This window comes from Serinus canaria, chromosome 4, assembly GCF_022539315.1.
Source record: "Serinus canaria isolate serCan28SL12 chromosome 4, serCan2020, whole genome shotgun sequence".
Taxonomy (NCBI): domain Eukaryota; kingdom Metazoa; phylum Chordata; class Aves; order Passeriformes; family Fringillidae; genus Serinus; species Serinus canaria.
The window spans coordinates 53305540-53325121 of NC_066317.1; the positions used below are offsets into that span (position 1 = coordinate 53305540).

A 19582-nucleotide genomic window follows, 5' to 3' on the forward strand; every position below is an offset into this window, starting at 1 on the left:
CAGGAGATCAATTTACAAGGTCAGAAAGCAGAGCATAGGGGACAACTTTTGAAATGGAATACAAATTGGTTGAGGCTCAAGAAACAGACGGTGTCAGTAAAATGAAACAATTCAGGGTGTGATAAGGTCTGGATTTGCCTGAACATGTATGCTGAATACCACACGATTCAGGTCCCAAATCATTTGTTACACCATGAATGTGGACATGAGCAGGTCTTCACTGCTTTGGAATGAAGAGACCTGCAAACCACTCTGGGGTGATTGATTGAAAACAACCATGAAAATGCAAATCATGGTGGAGAAACCCATGCAGTAAATGCAGTTCTCAAGTCCTCTATAGACAGCAGAAAAATGCCTAAAATTCACAGGTGATTAACCACTTCTACCTGCTTTGTAACACCATCTGTGCACCTTGTTAAATACCAAATTGAAACAGATACATTTTCCTGGTGTGTCAGAATCTACCCAACCACTAAAGTTGAAAAAAATGACATTGTGCTGTTAGTGAAACCCACGCACAATGCAGAATTGAAAGTACAGAGCTCACTCTCCATCAGCAAAATGTCCAAGCAAGTACCTTAACAACAATCTTTGATTTCTTCTTACTGAGTGAATTTTTTCCTCCTTGTTTTAGGAACAGAATGAGGAACAGCCTAGAACTGAGTACAAATATGACTGAGAACAGCAAGCTCATAGGAGGGTCCTAAAATAGTAATGTTCCAATAAAGACTCATTCTCTGTGTGCACAGATTAGCTCAAACATGAAATGAGGGACCACATTGTCACCGACATGTTTTATGAAAAATCCTTTCCTTAGGATTTTTCCCCTCCTGAGAAACTGAGAGGCCTCAGGAACAAACTGTAAACAATTCTTATCTGCTGCTGTGGAATGCAACAGGGGGAATCTGTGATTGGCCTCATCAGGCTGTTTCCAATTACGGGCCAATCACAGTTCACCTGGCCGGACTGTCTCGGTGAGAGACAAGACTTTGTTTTGATTCCTTTTCTATTCTTAGCTTAGCCTTCTAGTGAAATCCTTTCCTCTATTCTTTTGGTATAGTTTTAATATATTATCTATCATATAATAATAAATCAAGCCTTCTGAAACATGGAGTCAACTTTCTTGTCTCTTCCTTCATCCTGTGACCCTTGTGGAAAATACCACACCACATAACTCAATACACACCGTTAGATGATATGTTATTGCTTCTTTTAAAGGAGAAAGGCTACACATCTTAAAGTTTTGATGGGAATTAGACACCTCATAGCATTTAAAGTTCCACCACGGAACTTAGCTTCTAGCCTTGAAGTAGCTTGAACAATTTGATGATTTGACCACACCTCCAATGATGAAAGCATTAATTAATTTTATTTATTCCACCCTTTAAATGTATTTCTAAAAACAAAAATACTTCTACTTAATGTGAATATTGATTTAAACCTTGAGGTCTGTGCCAAAGGAAACTCTTCATGCAGGAAATATTTTTGGCAAAAGCATGTAGAGTTTGACCTATTCAGCTGAGATCTCAGTGTCTTTGTCCCTTATTTTTGGAAACCACACCAAATTGCTAGTACACACCCACAAAACTACTTCTTGTGTTCTGCTGGCAGGTTTCAGGAATCTCACTTTTAAAAGACAGTAGATGTAAACCAGATGGCTAAATAAAGTACCAGAGACATGCATGACATGTACAAATTGAATGAAATCCATTTTTTCATTCATTTCAGTATGTTTGGCTTAAATTTTGATTCAGAAGATGTTTCATAATTTTTTATTTGTCTCTACAAGTTGCCTCTGGAGAACAAGGCAAGGGCCAGGGAGAGACATTTCAGCCTGTGATTTCTGCCCACTGCTGAGTACAAGTCAGAGCCCTCAGCTATTACCTTATCTAGTTTTATGGAGTTCTTCCTGGTACTGACTGTTTAATGCCTCCACGATTTGTCAGAGTGAATAAGCAAACATAGCATCCATCTCACTAGGACCAGGAGATTATATTTTAAATAGATTGTTATCAACAAGCATGAGGGAAAAAAAACATTCTCATTGAAAGTTAAAATAAACAGTATCAAACCAAAAACAAAAAGGAAAAAAGGTATGAAATTCAAAGGTAGATCAAGCAGTAATAAACAAATTAAATTTATAGATCTACTTTCACTGGAATAATAACTTAGTAAGATCACAATATAATCAGTTAAATGGATAAGCCACGTGAAATTCTGGAGTAATGTTACAACTTTTACATATCTACATCTTGTCCAGAGCAGTTAAAGGGGAAGCATATACTTGCAAAATGCTCCTAAGCCACCTGGTATAAGAGCAATTATCTGACAGGTAATTATCTGACAGGTATAAGAGCAATTATCTGACATTTAACAATCAGAATTCACAAAGGAAAATATGCAGAAAAGAGACTCTTTTTTCCCCATACAAGAGAGTAGCAGGGGCAAAGAAAAGAGGCAGTCACTCTAGAACAGCATCTACTCCAATGTTTCTTGAGGTAATTAGAAGGTTCTCTTTCTTTTTGATTCAAAACTGGAGTATATAAACAGACCCCTTAATTACTTGTTAAATCTGTTGTACTTTTATAACTAAGTATTTCTGTGAAGAGAGAGGTTATATCCTTTCTACTACAGTCTTTCCTGGGATGAGAAAAAAAGCTTCAGCTTCTTGATTCAACTGCTTTTACTAACTGGACCAGTTTCCAGGGAGGTAAGAGAATGCTCACCAAACTTCACTTAAAAAAGGCTGAGGCTGAAGTCCCAAGAGTCTGTGTAATTTGAATATAAACCAGGCAAACTTAGCTCAGTGCCATAGCCATTCGAAAGCATACAGTCAGGGTTTGATGGGAAATTTCCTCAAGATCCCAGAGAAACGTCACATCAAAGCTGAGAAATTTTGTTTTTTTCCAGACAGACATTTTCAAATGAAATATTATTTTGCTATTATATTCTCAGTAAGTTCTGTTGCAATTCCATTTTTTGCTCTTTGCCAGTGGGCTTTCTTTCTTTATTCTCCCTAAAATGACTAGAAAGAACAGGATCAATCTGGCTGCACTTTATGTAGGCTATCTTGTTGTTTGCTTACAGTCTGCTGAGTATTGACCACATATATAAAGTGATGGTCTTCGTGCTGAAGAGTCTGGTGTGGTCACAGCAATAAATGTCACTACAATGGTCTGACAGTTTTCAGGGATTTGACATACCCCACCAGTTGAAAATTGAACCTACAGGTCTGAAAAATCACTCATATGTCAGATTTGATGGCAGTACTGGGTCACTCTTCAGTTTCATAGCAGCATAAAGTAGCGTGAATTTACCACCTGGATTTTTAGTAAAATGAACTATTTTTCATATTTTTGTAGTGCATTCAAAGGAAAATAAAATGCAGTACATGTTTGCTTAGTATCCATCAGTTGTGCCTGTCTGAGTCACTTGACAAAATATTTTCTCTGATCTTATACTCAATTTTTAGTTACATCAATAGCAAGAAAATTTTAAGGAAAATAATAATAATGCAGGAGGGCAGTGAGAGATTTTCAAGTCTCTTGAGAGACTGTCTTGACAGGAGGAATTTGATGCCTCTGGGAAAACAGAATTCATTTACACTAACTCTATTCAACTGTAATGACAAGCCTTAAAACAGGCTCTGAGATGTTGTACTTGTTTTCTTTACCACTATCTTTTAGTTCCTACTGAATTTTCCTTATTCTTATGGTGTGGGAAGAGCCATAAATTCTGCTGGTGAACATAACTTGTTATTAAACCCTACATGGTTATTTGCTATTACTAGGACAGACAACATTGCCAAACTTTCCAGTACAGCCTGGATCAAACCCATTAATTTTATAGATACCTATGGAGAACTTAGAGCCTTCTTGTCCAAGGTGGCTTTGATGCCACCAGCATCTTGTAGAGCCTCATCCACAGCCTGGTGTTTCTGGGGACTCCACTTGGTGTCAGGTTAAGTATGTCCACAAAAGAGAGTGTTTGAACTAAACAGTTCCATGTAATGAGTGTTTGCAAGCAATTTTTAGGGGCTGGTTGCCTGCTTTAACACCTGTGCCCACCATGCAACCCATTTTTTGACCATTTCCGCCCTAGTCAAGCTAGGAAGAACCTAATCAGCTGCTTTCCAATGAAGACTTTGGTATTTGGAGGCCAGAGGTTTCTCTAGACAGAAGTCTGCCTAAGAGTCAGACGCTGCAACATCACTGGGCTTTGGAGAAATCAGGCTTTAAAACAAAATTATTCAAAGCACTTGCATATGAACTTATGCATAAAATATTACTACTAGAAAATCTGTACAACGGAACACTCTTGACTTTAGATTTTCAGTCATTCAGAAAATCTAAAAGTTAGGACAGTTCCTTTGTGTTTGTTCATTTCCAAAATAATATTGTTTCCAAATTTGCAGTCTCTCCTCTACCTCACCATCTTAAAACTTTCCCCTCAATTCTTTCCATGGGCATCCTGCCCACTACCTGTACTCCCTGCTCTTAACTGCTGCTTTGCCTTGCTTTTCCCCACTTCTTTGGCCAGACCTCAACACCAAATTTCATCCTAGAGTTGGTGTGTACAGATCATAGTCTGTTCCGTCTCTTCCCCAAAATTCTCTCTTTTCTACTCTCTGTCTAGGAGACAGATACGCTACTCTGAATTCCAGTATTCAGTTGCACTACCAGTCATAAGATAGCTTAAAAAAGGAAAAAAATAAGAAGAAAATAAAGACTGCCTCAAATTTTAATGCTACAGGAAGCATCTAATTCACAAAGGAAAGCAATATATTGAAGGTCTGAAACCATTGAAGAGGAAAAGAGAAACACCATCATTTTAGAGATCTTTGTTGTTTGCCTAAGATGTGTCCTTCACGGACTTGACTGGCCACAAAAGGATTCAACACAAATTAATAACTGCTAAACTGCTTCTGATCTGCAGATCATATTGTCCTGCTGACATATCAAGCATGGTGAAGTAGAAGAGCTGATACAGGATAGTGAAACCGGCAATGAACCCGAGAAAATTGAAAAGGTGCAGCTGGAATATAAATGGACAAAAAGCAGCCTCTAAAAAAAGGAAAGGCAAAAGTAAAGGAAAGAAAAAAAATATGGGAACAGACAAAAGCTAAACATAATGGTAACCCAAACAAACACAGTATACTTTCTCCAAAATGTGTGCATGAAGTTTTGAGCATGTGGTTATTATCAGATTAGCAAGAACATGAAATAGAATTATGCCAATATAAATTACCAAGATTACTAAAATGAATGATTTTCCTTTGATAGGTTATATTCTCATTCAGAGGCATTTAAACCCTGATTAAATGGAACCCTGAAACATCCATGGAGAATCAGATCGAAACATCCTTCAGAAGAGAAGCACTGCATGCTTTCAGTACATTTCAATTATGTAGCCTGTCCAGATCTTAAGGATTTACACTGGGTTTTTACTCATATATTTCCTTACAGTTGGACATAGATATAATGATGGTGTAAATGCAGCAGACAAATGTTGACAAAAAGAGGCTACAAAATTTGAAGCAATCCCTTCATTTGCTTGTCCATGGATACAAACCCAGGCTATGTTCTTTCTTAATTTATAACAAAGACACTGATTTCTGAAAGCTGTGTTTTAGAAATGTTGATTAAATCTCCTACAAATGAAAACTGTTGTTCAAATCTGTTACATATGTTTACCTGAGTACTTGCATCAATTTAACACAGTAGCTTAGATCTGATTCTGAATGCGTAATTTGTCCAGGCCAAAAATTTTTTTTCAGAAAGTTTGGAGCTTTCTTAATGAAATGTAGAAAATGCTTAGAGAGGTGGTGGGTAATCTGGTGAAAAGACAGATGAAATCAAGATACTAAGGGAAAGATTGATCACAAAGCAGAATTGCAGAGAAGGAAGATGAAACACTAGAAGCAGATAAGTTTATCTAGTGAATGTATAGAGGAAGAAAGCAGAGAAGATAACAGATCTAGAGACAAAGACAATGGGATGGTAGCTGAAGAGGAAGGTTGAGAGATGATTTTTTGTCTCAGGCATTCACTGTGTTCTAATATCGGCAAGGCAACAGTGCAAAAGCAGTTACTGCAGCAGGCAGGAAAAAAACAAGACACCCTGTTAGTTTTGCAATTAAAACAGCAGACTAGTACTCATGAAACCTGCAATTTAGCTTGCTGGTTTTGTTTGAAATTTCAGTTTTCTTGGGCGGGGCAATCACAACTCTCTTCAGTTTCCTATTTATAAACTAGGGTGACAGTATTTCTTTTCTGTCATCCTAACTTGGTTGCCTGAGTTACGACAGGACCCATATCTCAATCTGTTCCTGCCTAGAGGCTGGAGAAATAGCCTGCTTCCAACTGGGACTGTTAAACTGGGGTTTTGCAGTAACCGTGGGTAAGGCAGAGAGGAAAAAAGAAACTGACAAAAGTTTGATATCAGGAACTGAAAGGGACTACGAAAAAATACATATTTGGGTCCTTTTATTTTCTTTCTGATCCTATCAAATGTACTCAAGGCACATTTCAGCTCATTTTTAATTTATTCCCTTGAATCTTACTTTTACTTCAAAAGAAAGTGGTTATTCTCATACAAGAGCTTGGGCTTTCTGAAAAACACCAGCTCTCATCAGTCTTTTGATAAAATCATAAGAGCTGAAAACATTGAGAATTTCTTTTGTTTTAATAACCTTTCTTGAATATTTACTTCTCATTTGAATACTTATCATCAATAAAAACTAAAACCCTATGTTGGTGAGGAGTGCCAGCATATTTGGGATTAAAATGAGTGACATCCCTCAAAAATGAGGGCTTTTGAAGGGTTATCTTTCTTAAAGCAGTGCTCTTTCTGCAAGAGTATTCTGAGTCCAGCATGCTACACAACCAAGAAAACAAAGGAGAGAAATTCTGTAAATGAGAAGCAGAACTAGGAAAAAGATTCTGTTTGGTTCATCTGCACTAGCAGTTGTATAACTTTAACTATTAACACTAAGAAAATGTTTGAGTTTCTAATATAATTAACAATTCTTTTAAGCAGTGGTTTAAATTACAGTTCTTGTTAATTTAATTTTCATTATTTCCGATTGTCCTGTGCAAATAAGGTGTTGTTTTCAGAAACAGTTTGCTGAGAAGCCTGCAAGGAGATGCAGGACTGGAATATATCACACACATGACAATGTAAACCACAGAAAAATATGGACATATAGCAAAGACAAATGTACCCTCTACACCATTAAAGTTACAGAATGCCTAGAGATGAGGAACAGCTAATAGAGGAGAAAATGGTTCATGGAGAAAATGTCTAAGTTAATATTTTGTAGGTGAAATGTATGAACTTTGAAACTATCCAACTAAAGTTCCATAATAAAGCTAGCTGCTCTCCTGGACTTCCCCCCCCTTTTTAATATGTAGATAACCACAGGCATTCATTAAAATTGATAATCTTCCATTCAAAGAGAGTTCCTGTTGAGTTAGATATGGCCCATGATTCTTTCTATATAAGCCATTAATTAAGCACCTGGAACGGAAATTTTCTTAGTGGCAAGGCCAAGGCATCACATGCTCAAAGGGATGTAAAATTGTCAAATGGGGCTCTCCAAGCCATTTTAGAGAACAGAAGGACATTGTGCCTAGACACCAAACCACAAACAAATCTTAACAATGGGTAAATTGTGGTAAGGAACAAGGCATCCACATTTTATCATGTTGTCTTGTGCTGTTTGTGTTGTTATTTAAAACAAAGAGTACTTGTGGATCAAACTGTTCGAATACTCCATGCAATTACGCTTGTACTCTGCCTGGAAAATGTAAGTCCTGGGGATACTCGCCGTGTCAGGAGTACAATAAAGATCGCACATGATGTGCCTCACGGTAGACCAGGTCTCTGGGGATGTTGTACCCGTGGGAGCTGCGGAGGGCATGGCTGGAGCAGAGCCATCAGGAAGGGTGAGCAGCGCTGTGTGGGTGCCGTGCTTGGGATCCAGTGGTGACAGAGGAGCGTCTGTGCTAACCGGGAAATAAAGAAGCCAGATCAAGTCCTGGGTCATGAGGTTATTTACACCTCCGTGAACTGAGCAACAGCGGAGACCTGTGCCCAAAGTGGGCAGTGTTCCACTATCATGTTTTGAGAAAGGGGTTGCCTTGTCCTCCCGCTGAGGTTTACAATACACATCCAACACAGGTGTGTACGTAATTTTGTTACACACATATCTAATTCTAAAGCCTCCCTGATGCCGCTTCCCTCATGGACCAGTCCTCACGGAAGTCTGGCTGTCCAGGGCCTGGGATGGCAGCAGTGCCGAGCTGTTCTGCAGGAGGCGCACGTAAGGAGAGGAGGACCCTTCTCTGGGACACACACCCCGGACACTCCCGCACAGCCCTCGGCAGGTGCCGCTCGGGCCCCACCGCTCTGCCCCGCGGCCCGACCCCGCCGGCAGCTCGGCCGTGCTGCAGCGTCGGCCGGTCCCGGCGGCGCTCGGGGGGCAGGGCGGGCCGGCAGAGGTGGCCGCAGTCCCCGCCTCTCCCGCGGGTTGCTCGGCGAAGGCCGGCCCGGAGGAACTGCTCACCGGCACGGCAGCCCGCCGGAGCCATGAGCTCCCACCGCAGCGAGAGCGACTGGCAGGGGCTGCTGAGCGAGGTGAGGCGGCGGGGGGGCCGCGGGCCGGGGCGCCTGGCAGCGAGGAAGAGCGGCGGGCGGGCCCGGCTGCTCCCCGCGCCTCGAGGAAATGCCGGGGACAGGGGGACAGCCACTGGCAGGGGACCCGGCCCGCGGCCGAGAGGGTGGCAGCGGCTGCGGCAGCGGGCGGGGGGCGCCGAGCTGTGCCGGTCACGGCTGCGCCGTGTGGCCACGTCTGCTGCCGGCCCTTCCCTGCTCGGGCTGCCGCCGCGGCCCTGCGCTGCTGCGGAGCACCGCAATAAGGGCCTGTGAACCGCTCCGTGTATTAACCTCCTGGGGCTGCGGAGAGCAGCTTCTAGGCCCTGCTGCCGCTGCTGCGGCTGGTTTGAAAACGCCGAGGATTCCTTGAGCTGCGGGAATGGCCGAGGCCTCGGGCCCGGAGGAACAGCGCAGCCCAGCCCAGCCTAGCTGCGGCACCGGCCTGGGTGACCCGGCTGCCCCTGTGCCGTATGCCTTGTGTTTTTACTTCGCTTCAGTCACATATGAAAGGCTTTTGAGACCCATGGTGACTTTTATACTGTGGGAGAAAAGAATGTAATAGCCCCGTGTCCACGAGCCTCAACAGGTGGAGGATTTTTCAGTTACATGAATAGAAACTTTATTGTCCACTGCATCCTCATTAAAGCATCCACAGCATTTACAGGTACACATAACTTACGTAGGGTAAATTAGCAAACTCAAACCAACTTGAGGTCAGTATCATTTAAAGGAGTGTTATTGAAGACAAATCTGTTTATTAGCCAAACTCATGAAGCAGGCTGGCGTGCTGATTTTTACATTGCATTACTGTAAAAACAGTAATTTTATGCTTATAGCTAGCAGATAAAACTTCTGTGCAAATGGCGTTGGTCTGGATAAACCTGAGTCTACTGTCCTACAGTATGATATACCCAGGGAAATTCCCTTGTTTTCAGGTGGGCTTTGCCTGCTAACTGAGTGTAAGGCTTAAAGCCCTGACCTGTCAAAAAGATATTTGAGTTTAGGTTGTTGAACCTGTCACTGCTCTTGGTGCTTTCAGTGGGAGTTTGTATGGGCTCAGATCTGTGCTAGCACAGTACATCCAGAATTGGAGACTGCGAATACAGGACTTCCAAAGACACAGAATGATCCAGGAGAAAGTGAAAAGTGCACTTTTAGTAGTATCCTGGTTGTGCAGTGTTGCTGACATCTCATTTATCCAATGGAGTTTTTTTCTGGATGAGGGTGATTTCAGATGGGAGGTAAATCACCAGGTTTGTTCAGAGGAAATGTTGCTGTTGCCTGCTTTGAAATGTCATTTAGAATTACTTCGGAACTTTTTTACTTTTTATATAGTTAAACCTAGAAAGTCTATCCTAAAATTGAACACCTACTTCAGTTCAGGGGGCTTCTTGATTGTAGTAAAATTTAATGACTGTGTTAAGCTGCATTCTTGCAGATACTGAAACATACATATAATTTCTTTTTGTCAGGAAAAATTAGAGGCATAGTGTCTTATTTTCCACCTTTCCTTATCTTCTCTCTGTTTCCTCAGCAGGCTTACAGCCTGTTGCTACCCTTGCTGTCAAGATACAGGTTTTCTTCTTTTGCCTACCTCTTCCTTTAGCTGTTGTAATTCACTCCATGTGTTTTACCCATTAACTCCAAATCCTAATGGGTCTGTGAGAAAGTGGCTCAGACTTCTGAAGTAACTTGTAATAAGTTTTTTGAATTTACCATATCCCTCAGTGGTACAGATTTTCTCAAGGCCTCCTAGCTTCAGAGTCTACTGGGCAATTTTTTTCCCCTGTGCATTTCATAAAAATCTTGAAATGCTTTCAAAATACAAGGTAACACAGGCAAGAAAAGCCATGGTAGCTCTAAACAAACACTCCTCCATTGCAGATGGTAGACAGTTAAAACATAAGATGGGGTTAAAAATCTGGGTGTTAAAGATCAGAAGCTGGTGGGTTCAGACCTGTGGTGAAATACGTTTTCATTTGCAGAAGCCCAATCTTCTAGCTTTGAAAGGTAGGAATAATTGAAATACTTGTCAAAGCAACTGTAACTTTTAAAACTATGGTGCTACAGGTTTAAGAAAAGTGGTAAGGATGCATGTTAGGTCCTTATGCACAAACACTTGAACACACAGCATTTATTTTTGTAGGTTGCCTTTTCATTTTTCATTAGAAAAGAAGAATTTTTTTTGTCTGTTTCAGTCTTTTTCTCTGTTTACTCTTCATTTTCCTTATGACTTTGGTTCTATTTCAATGCCTTTTGCTCTGTACCCTTTCACATATCTTCCTCTGTTTTTATTATGCTCACCACTAACTTCTTGCTTGTTCTTTTGCCTCCATATTTATGTGTTTTTCCACTTACTTTACAGCCACATGTTTTTCAGGCCTAGTGTGCACCTGGTACTCTGAACAATCTTTGCACCACATATACCTTGAGCATTCTTTAAACTAACTGAATAGGATGACGTAGGTAGGAATACTGGGACAAAGCCAACTTAGCAAACACTGAAGGAGCATAAAAGAGTCATTATTTCCATTGATAATCTCACAAGCTGGATGCAAAAGAACTCACTTCAGAAGGAAAAATCCACATTTTACCTGTTCTCTAGCTAATTTCATGTATTGGTGATGGATATATGGATATATGTGTGTATATATATATATATATATATATATATCTGTGTGTGTGTGTGTGTATATATGTATATATAGGTATATAAAAATATGTACATATATGAAAGATTAATTACTTTGTTGACTTACCATGTAATTTTTCTGCTTGGACTCTTGGTTTTCATCTATCATTTATGTCACTCAGTGACCCACATTTAGAGTGTTTAAAAGCTGGTGTAAAGTTGTAGGGTGAAGACCTGGTCAATAACTGCTGGTTTGACACAAGAGACTGAGCTGCAGCAAGAACTTTCTTGCTGGTGGCCCAGGTCCTCCATAAACCAGTGATCTTCATAAATCTCAATATACTATTCCGAGAGTACATTCCATTCCTCATCCCCATCCCTGCAGTTGTTCAAGGCCAGTTTGGATGGGAGTCTGAGCAACCTGGACTAGTTGGAGGTGTCCCTGCTCATGGCAGCAGACTTGGAACTTAATGATCTTCAAGGTGCCTCAGATTTGCCAACTTCTAGAATTAAATCCAATATCAAAATGCTTCTCTTTTGTCACCTCCCACACATTAGAGTGTTTAGTGTATGCTGTTTACAGCTACTCATATGTGACTGTGCCTTCTACAGCTAGTTTGAAGAGATGTAATTTCCGTTTAATTTTTCATTCACAAGAGGCTACTTCTTGGTTGTTGACTGTGTATGGTCTTCAGCAGCCCAGAGGGAGGTGATATGCTTGTCTCTTGAGCTCCCTTGCCTAGTAATTTTGGACTTACCGAACTGCTCAGCAGAGATACCTAGCCTGCTTGTAATTGGCAGAGCGCACCTTTCCCATTGGTTGCACAATTATTTATATGGGCAAGAGAGAAGAGGAAGGAAAACTGGTGAGATTTTCATGTTTGTATTCTCTCTGTAACATTCTGTCATGTTTCCTTCTCAAACAAAGCATGAAATGTAGTTTGCCAAACCTCTATGAGGGGACCAACAGGCATTGGAGCCACTAGCTTAACAGCTTTTCTTAATGTGCACAAATACAGGGGCTGTAGGGAAGAACAAAGAGGAGCGGATACTCTAAGGTCTCTGGTTGGTTGGGTTGGCATTGTAATGACTTCAACATTTGGAAAATGAAATGAAAATCCTAAAAGAACTGGCATTGTGATTTACTGTGTTCCAGAATTCTTGGGAGCTGTGGGAGGGTGCTGTGAAGAAGACCTGCATGCTGCACTTTTGGGCAACAGAATAAGGGTTTGCTTTTCATGTATTCATGTTTCAGGTTGGACTAAGAGACCTGCAGGGATGTTGTGAAGCAAACAGAGAAATTAATAATGTTGTTTGATGCACAGCATACAAAACTTCTGAGGGCTGGGCCACCTAGCACAGTAGTGTTAACTGGTATTCCTAAATGGCTGGTGAAGATGGTATGGTGTAGCATTGCCATCAAGACAAGACATTGTGTTCTGAGGAGCTGCTTGTATCACTGGTATCATCAGGGAATGATACCAGCCTGCTTTGTGTTTCAGCAGCCGGGAAGCAGCCAGTCAAGCAAGAGCTGGGCAGCAGGAAAAGCAGAGTTGATACTGTGGGATAAAACCAAGGTCACTGCATTATTTCAGGTTTTATCAGAGATAAATCACATCAGGGAGTGAATGGCAAGCAAATGGCCTGTAATTTCTCTAGGTCTGAGTGCTTGACTCTTTCAGATAAGTTAACAGTTTAATCTGAAGTCCAGGGGAGCAACATTATAGGAACACAGTCAACCAGCATCCCTGACAGTAAGATCGCAGTGCATTTTGGGACCCTTTGGTTTCTACAACAGAATTGTCTCCAAGACAATCAGGAGAAATTTGATAAAACTTAAAGCAGTTTGGTAGAAGTTGGATCTCTTGTTAAAGATGGTGAGTAGACTTCATGGTTTCTCAGAGAATATGGTAGTTGATGAGTTTCAAGGCCCAATGTAATATAGCAGCCCTTCAGTATTTGAGGACACAAGGCCCTCAAGTGTCAAGAGAAGACAGAATATGATCCATAATGATTCCAAAGCACAGACTGGAGATAGTATCTCTGCTTCTACTCTCAGAAAATTAGATTTTTTCCATGACATTAATTGTCATTAAATACCAAAATATAGGCCAGTAATTTGTACAAATTAAAAAAAAATTCTGATAGGAATTCAGTGTGTTTGTTGGTTTAAAAAAAGAAAGTCTAAAACCTTGACCGTATCCCAGCTTCATCAGATTATTAGACTATGTCTACAGCGTCATTAATGAGATCTACCCAGATTTGTGACTAAAAATAGCAATGAACAAATAGTAAGTGTTCGATGTAGAGGGTCACCTTGGAGCAGTTACACTCTCCTGTAATGTCAGTCTCTTTTTACTCAATTTCAAAGTAGTCATCTGGCTGTAAAGCAGTTCAGGCAGTAATGTAGGATGTCATATATATTCCTTTAATTATTATGTTCTTCCTTGTGGCAATTATAATTTACTTCATTGCAGATAACAGCACATTGGTAGATAAAAGCCACTAGACAGATATGAAAAGTCGTACACTGTAACTTTTAGATTGAATGTATACCAGCTGGTTCTCATTTCACTTTGTTTTTCGAATTCATAGATTATTTTGTACCAATAATTAAAAAGAAACAAAAGACAGTAAAAATATTTCATAGTTACTGTAGTGGATAACAGAATTTACATTTTTGTCTCACTGATAAACAGCACCTGAGATGTGGGCATTCCTTCAGTTGCAGGTGAAGAAGTCTCTGCATGAGTGAATGCCAGAAGCATCTACTGAATACTTTTTTTCAGACTGAGAAAATTTGCCTTATTGCTTTCATTGCTCCAAAACAACTTGTCACACTCCTGTGTTCTTTTTGACAGCATACCAATTTTGTTGCATTTATTTGTCTGTATAAGGGAAATCGCTGATGGGACTCAGTTATTTCCCTGACTAGAACCCATTTCTGGTATACAGCTGTTAGGTAATTTTATGGCCATTATTGCTACATTGTTTTTTAACATTCAGAAATAAATATATTGAATAGCCTCTTTGAGGTCCGTCTTTGTGAAATTTGGTTTTCCTTCAGTAATGGTAATGGCAACTGCAAACATAGCCCTGTTGAATAATCAGATTCTACAGAAATGCTCTGGCTTTATTGTTTCTTGTACCATAAGGCCATGGAAACAAATTATTATGTTATAACTGATTTTATTCTGTTTATTTGGGAAAGTCAATATGTGTAAAAGGCAAAAATTACTTCAAAAAGTCTTTTATGTGGTAATTTTATAGTAAAATCCAAACAGGACATTGAGGAGAGATGCCAATATCATCAGTATGTAGTTCATCTAGTTAAAACAGATTTTAAACAAGGAGGCCATCTTTATTCCATTTCATTCAGACCCTGAATATTAAGTCCCCACAATCTGTTTATGGTTCATTATCCTCAGGCTAATAGGTAGTGGAGAATTCCCCAGCCCCTGCCAGTGGCTCTGTAAAAGGTGAAGCCTTCTCATATGCTCTGAGTGTGTCCTTTGCAGAGCTGTGACTCATGGCAGAAGCAAGATTTCTTTGCTGCTAGGTCTAGATTTCCTGCTGGGTAAGCACTGGGGTTTTCAGTGTAATCCACATGCTCTGGTTCACTCCTAACTCTCATACATGGTTTCATCCAGCAGCACTTGAGGCAAGGCTTGCAGGCACCTGCAGGACTATGGGTGTATAAGGCAAGATGTTTGGCTTCTTTCCACTCCCATTGTGTGTGTGGTATAGGGTGCTCCACTCCACGCAGGTGTTGGCTGGATGGGCCAGCTGCATTCTTCATGGGATTCTCCCTGGTAGAAGAACAGGACAGGCTGCTTGGTTCAGGAATTAGGCTGTTGGGTTGGGGTTTTTTTAAGTGATTGTGAGGATTGCTTTTACTAATTTTTATTTGCAACTACTCTATCAGATTGTTAATATTTAAAAACAATTTAGCAGAAGCTTGCTTTAGAATTACTTAGACAGGGGATGAAACAGGGGGAAAAAAGAAGAGAGAGTGACAAATATTTCCCTGTAAGGGAAGGAATTACTTTATCAAGTTTGAAGGAGTTTACTGTAATCACTTACTGACAATATTAAAGTTTAGCTTCTCATACCTTTCAGTCCTTTATCAGGGGATTTGACATTTGTGTAAGGTATCAGTAAGGACATAAGTACATAGGTACACTTGCCTTTGTTGATGCCAAGGCATCATAATCCAGAAAATTTATGGCAGGATTTCAACTTCAGTATTGCCAGAAATAAAATTAATCCAAGGTGGAAGTGTCCTTTTTGAGAGTTCAAATCCTTCTTGGAACTGCTTTTCTCATTTCCTTCCCACTTTTTTGCAACTAAGCATTTACCATTTTTGGAAAAGGTTGTCTGTACTAGTATACCAAACTCACTTTTTCCTCTCTCATTAACTTGAAATTGAGGTTAACAAAGTTAGTTCCAAGCAAGTAGTACGTACAAAGAATGATTTTTGTCCCAAAGAACAGCATTGACTTGAACAGTATGGAAGTGCTGATGTTGTTGCTTTATGCAAGAGCCCATAATGACAAAGTATTCTTGTCAGAGGATATAATGAAACTGTAAATTGTTTTCATGACTGCTATGGTATTTGGTCTCTTGCAGATGATATTCAGAAAGTATTTAGAGCCACGCTGTATGTCAGTATCATCAGAAATGGAAATACATACTTTAGCATGGGCAGTGTCAAGTGATGTGTAATAAGAATCTGCTGATCAAACATCATGTTAAGTGAAAAAAGTTACCTGAAAATTCTGACAAGTAATATTGAGGATAACATACATGTTACTCTTCCTTTGAATGTGGAAAGGCAATGAAGAAGATCAGGCTAATGCAGAACAGCTAAGATTTGCAAGTTCTGCTTTGCTTAGTGCATGACCCCTCCACATGAGAAGTGATGGCTGCAGGGGAAGGCTCATCTCTGCCTTCCCTCCCCTTTTAGGTGTTTTTGCATTCCTGCTTTATTTCCCATTTTTTTGCCTCGAATGAGCATGTGCCTGTAGTATCACGGCATAATTAAGTTTCTTTTACATGTGGTGTTAGGGCATCACACTGTAATTGTTTCATAGTCAAGGCAAATTTTGGTTATCATTCATGCAGCCCCTTCTGCTATAACATAGCTCCATTTCAGTGTCCAGCTGGGAGGCTGAGCCCAGAGTACACTGCTGGTAGTGGGAAGAAGGATGGCAGTGGGAAGTGAAGCAGGAATGAGTGGTTGCTGCCTGGGGGCTGGATATTGTGAACACATGTAGGAAAGGGATTTTGCAAATGCTTCTTCCTTCTAGCAGCCTTGTCAGGGCTGCTGGGCAAATTGCAAGGTTCCTCATACTATTGCATATAAGAAAAAGAATGAGAAACTCAAATTGGTAAATATTTCTAAGTCACAGTGGTCAGGTGAACATGTAGCCTTACAGATGGATTTCAAGCTTTCTATACTAGATATCTTCCCCACGATTGTCATTTATAAGTCAAGACAATTTGTGGCAGACTTTGATCTTGTGCAGTCTTCCAGCTTTTCACAGAACTTGACCCTCTTGTATTCAGTACTGGCTTGGCTAGAAATGGCTTGTTACAGGTATGGGTTTTTTCTCTTCTGCAGTATCTGGTGTGCAAAAGGAAACTCGAAAGTAAAAAGGAGGCATTGCTCATCCTTTCCAAAGAGCTGGACACCTGTCAACAAGAAAGAGACCAGTACAAACTTATGGCCAACCAGCTGCGGGAACGACACCAGTCTCTGAAAAAGAAGTATCGGGAGCTGATTGTAGGTTGTTCTTTATGAAGACTGTATAACTGGGGGACAAAGGTGAACCTCAAAAAAAATTGGAAAGAAGTCCATAATGGCTGCTGTAAAAATGTTTAGGTACTTGTTTGCAGTAGTTCTGCAGCTGCACAGCCCTGATCATATTACTACTCATTTATTCTGCAGTGATGAGGCAGTGCTTGTTATATAGGACGCAGAAACACAGTGCATGCTCTGAGGAAATTTGTTTCAGTGATAATTCCATTTAAAAATTGACTGTGGTATTATTATTCCACAGCAGCTTAATGTACCAGTATCAAAATTAATGCAACACAAATTTGTAATGAACTGCTGTTCTAGAAATGTAAACAAATCTTCAACTTTGGAAATTTTTTATGTTAGAGTTAGTATTACTGGTATTAATCAGCAGTATTTAAAAAAAATTGCTAACATTTTAGTTTAAATACATGTTCAACCATTAGATTTGCAGAATTAATATAGTTTCTGATTTCAGAAATAAGCTGCCAATAAAATATATCTGTTTATTTGTAGGATGGGGATCCATCGCTTCCACCTGAGAAGAGGAAACAGGTAGGAATTTTTTTTCAACTGACGTTAATTATCTGCTACAAAGGTACTTTGCAAAAGCATAAAAATATTAATTCAGAGATCTGGTTTAAAGGCAAGCATTTCTGAATATTGAAAAGCTCAGTCTTTAAATTGTGAAATTCTGCTTTTGTCTACACATTTCACTTTGAAATACCTGAATTATACAATATATGGCTATTGCTTTCGTGTTCACCTGAGACTCAAATTGGTCAGTGTACAGAGACTTGAGGTTGTTCTCCTTTTTGTTAATTCTTCCATATTGAGTCCTAAAAAGGATTTGTGACAGGACTTCTCATACTTAAAAGTAAGCTGGGAATGCACTGTCTGCTTTCCATAATTGTTAATTTATTGTTGTGAGGGCTGTTTTTCATTAAGTATTCTCCCAGGCCACTTGACTCTATGAGTTAAAGTGGTAAAACAATGATAATTGCATTTTATGGTTCCCCTGAAAAACTTTTTGCCTGCTCGCATGCATTTTTGTTCCTGGATATCTACATAGTGTGTCCCTGTTGCAGAATGTTGGTTGTCACATCTTAAAATTATCTTAATTTTTAGAGAAAAATGGCACCCAAAACTCAATGTCTGGAGCAGGGAGATGAGGACAACCTAAAAGAACAAAATTGTCACTGTAATTGCTAGTTTTGGAAGTCTTTTAACTATGTTTAAAACATGGTTATTACATCCTGTTAATGGATCAGAAGTTTTACTCATAACCCTTTCCCTGAGAGTTTGCAGTAGTTCTTGCTATTTGCTTAAAATTTTACGGCTTAGGGTTTTGGTTGCTTTAAACTAAACTTCCAAAGGCAATATAATTACTCCTTCAGGCACTTAAACAAATAGCTGCCAAGAAGTCAGTGGCTCAGTGTAGAATCATTTAACTTCCTCATTATTTAGCATAATTTATTTGCAATTCTGTTATTTCAACAGAATTCTAATAAAACTTTATGACCAGATACATGTTTGTGCATTCTGAGTGTTGCTGAGGAATATCCAGTTGAAAGAAAAAAACCAAAGCAGTGTATGGATCATTACAGAGATAAGTAGGAAGGGAGATTTACCATCCCATAGCTCTTCTAATTCATCTTTCATCTTTCAAAACAAATAAAACTGACAGTTGTTTCTAAAATACTAGCCAAATTCAGTCTAAATTCAGAAGCTGTGATTGTATTAAGTTTTGGCCATTTGCCTTACCAGGGTAACTGCCTTGAAAACCTTTAATAATCCACCTAAGAGTAATTTTTTTTTCCTGAGGAAGTTATGTATTCATGCTAGGTAGCAGTGAAAGAAAGAAAATGGGGTCATTGATAGGCTGAACAGACCAATATATATGTTAGGTTGTGTAGTAGTAGATGGTTAGTGTACTTGAGTTTTTGTTTTCCTGAGAAATGTATCTGTAGCGTACAAGGTGGATAACCTAGAGTAGTTAGTGCAACCTTTCTGAGGAAGAGTATAGTTTTGCTTTGAGAAATGCATCAGATAACAATAAAAGAAAGTTATGAATATTTTTCCATTATTATCATACATACATTTCTTAGCATTTTCTCACCTAAGAAAGAGTGAAGTTCTCTCTTGCTTTTGTTTCTTCCATTCCCTTTTTTCCTGGCATTCTAGATGTGTGCTGGGAGAAGTTTGTGACCTCAGTTACTTTATGAAAGGAGACCCTGATCCTCCAATGAATTGTACACAACACAAAAGTGCATACTGTTTTCATGGTCAGAAATAAGATGAAAACACGATATGCATAACAGTTTGCTATCTGTTGCATTGGTTTGCCGCAACTGAGAAATTACTGCTTATTATTGAAATTCCAGTCTAGAACCTTAAATGTAATAGGTGTGTTGGAATTGCTACTGTCTTCTCCTTCTTGTCTTTATTTTCCCCCTTTTATTATCAGTTATGTTTGGTGACTGCTTAAAATGTCTT

At 39.6% G+C, this 19582-nt stretch overlaps 1 protein-coding gene across 2 annotated transcripts in view; it reads left to right on the forward strand.

Moving 5' to 3' along the window:
* Positions 1-8483: 8483 nt before the first annotated feature.
* The window catches only part of CCDC149 (coiled-coil domain containing 149), a 51437-nt gene continuing 40338 nt past the window's right edge, over positions 8484-19582 (forward strand). For both annotated transcript variants that reach the window (XM_030239185.2, XM_050973916.1), the window contains exons 1-3: positions 8484-8636; positions 16910-17071; positions 17603-17641. In XM_030239185.2, coding sequence (XP_030095045.2) covers positions 8589-8636; positions 16910-17071; positions 17603-17641 — 249 coding nt within the window. In that variant the 5' untranslated portion in view covers positions 8484-8588. The remainder of the gene's footprint in view (positions 8637-16909; positions 17072-17602; positions 17642-19582) is intronic.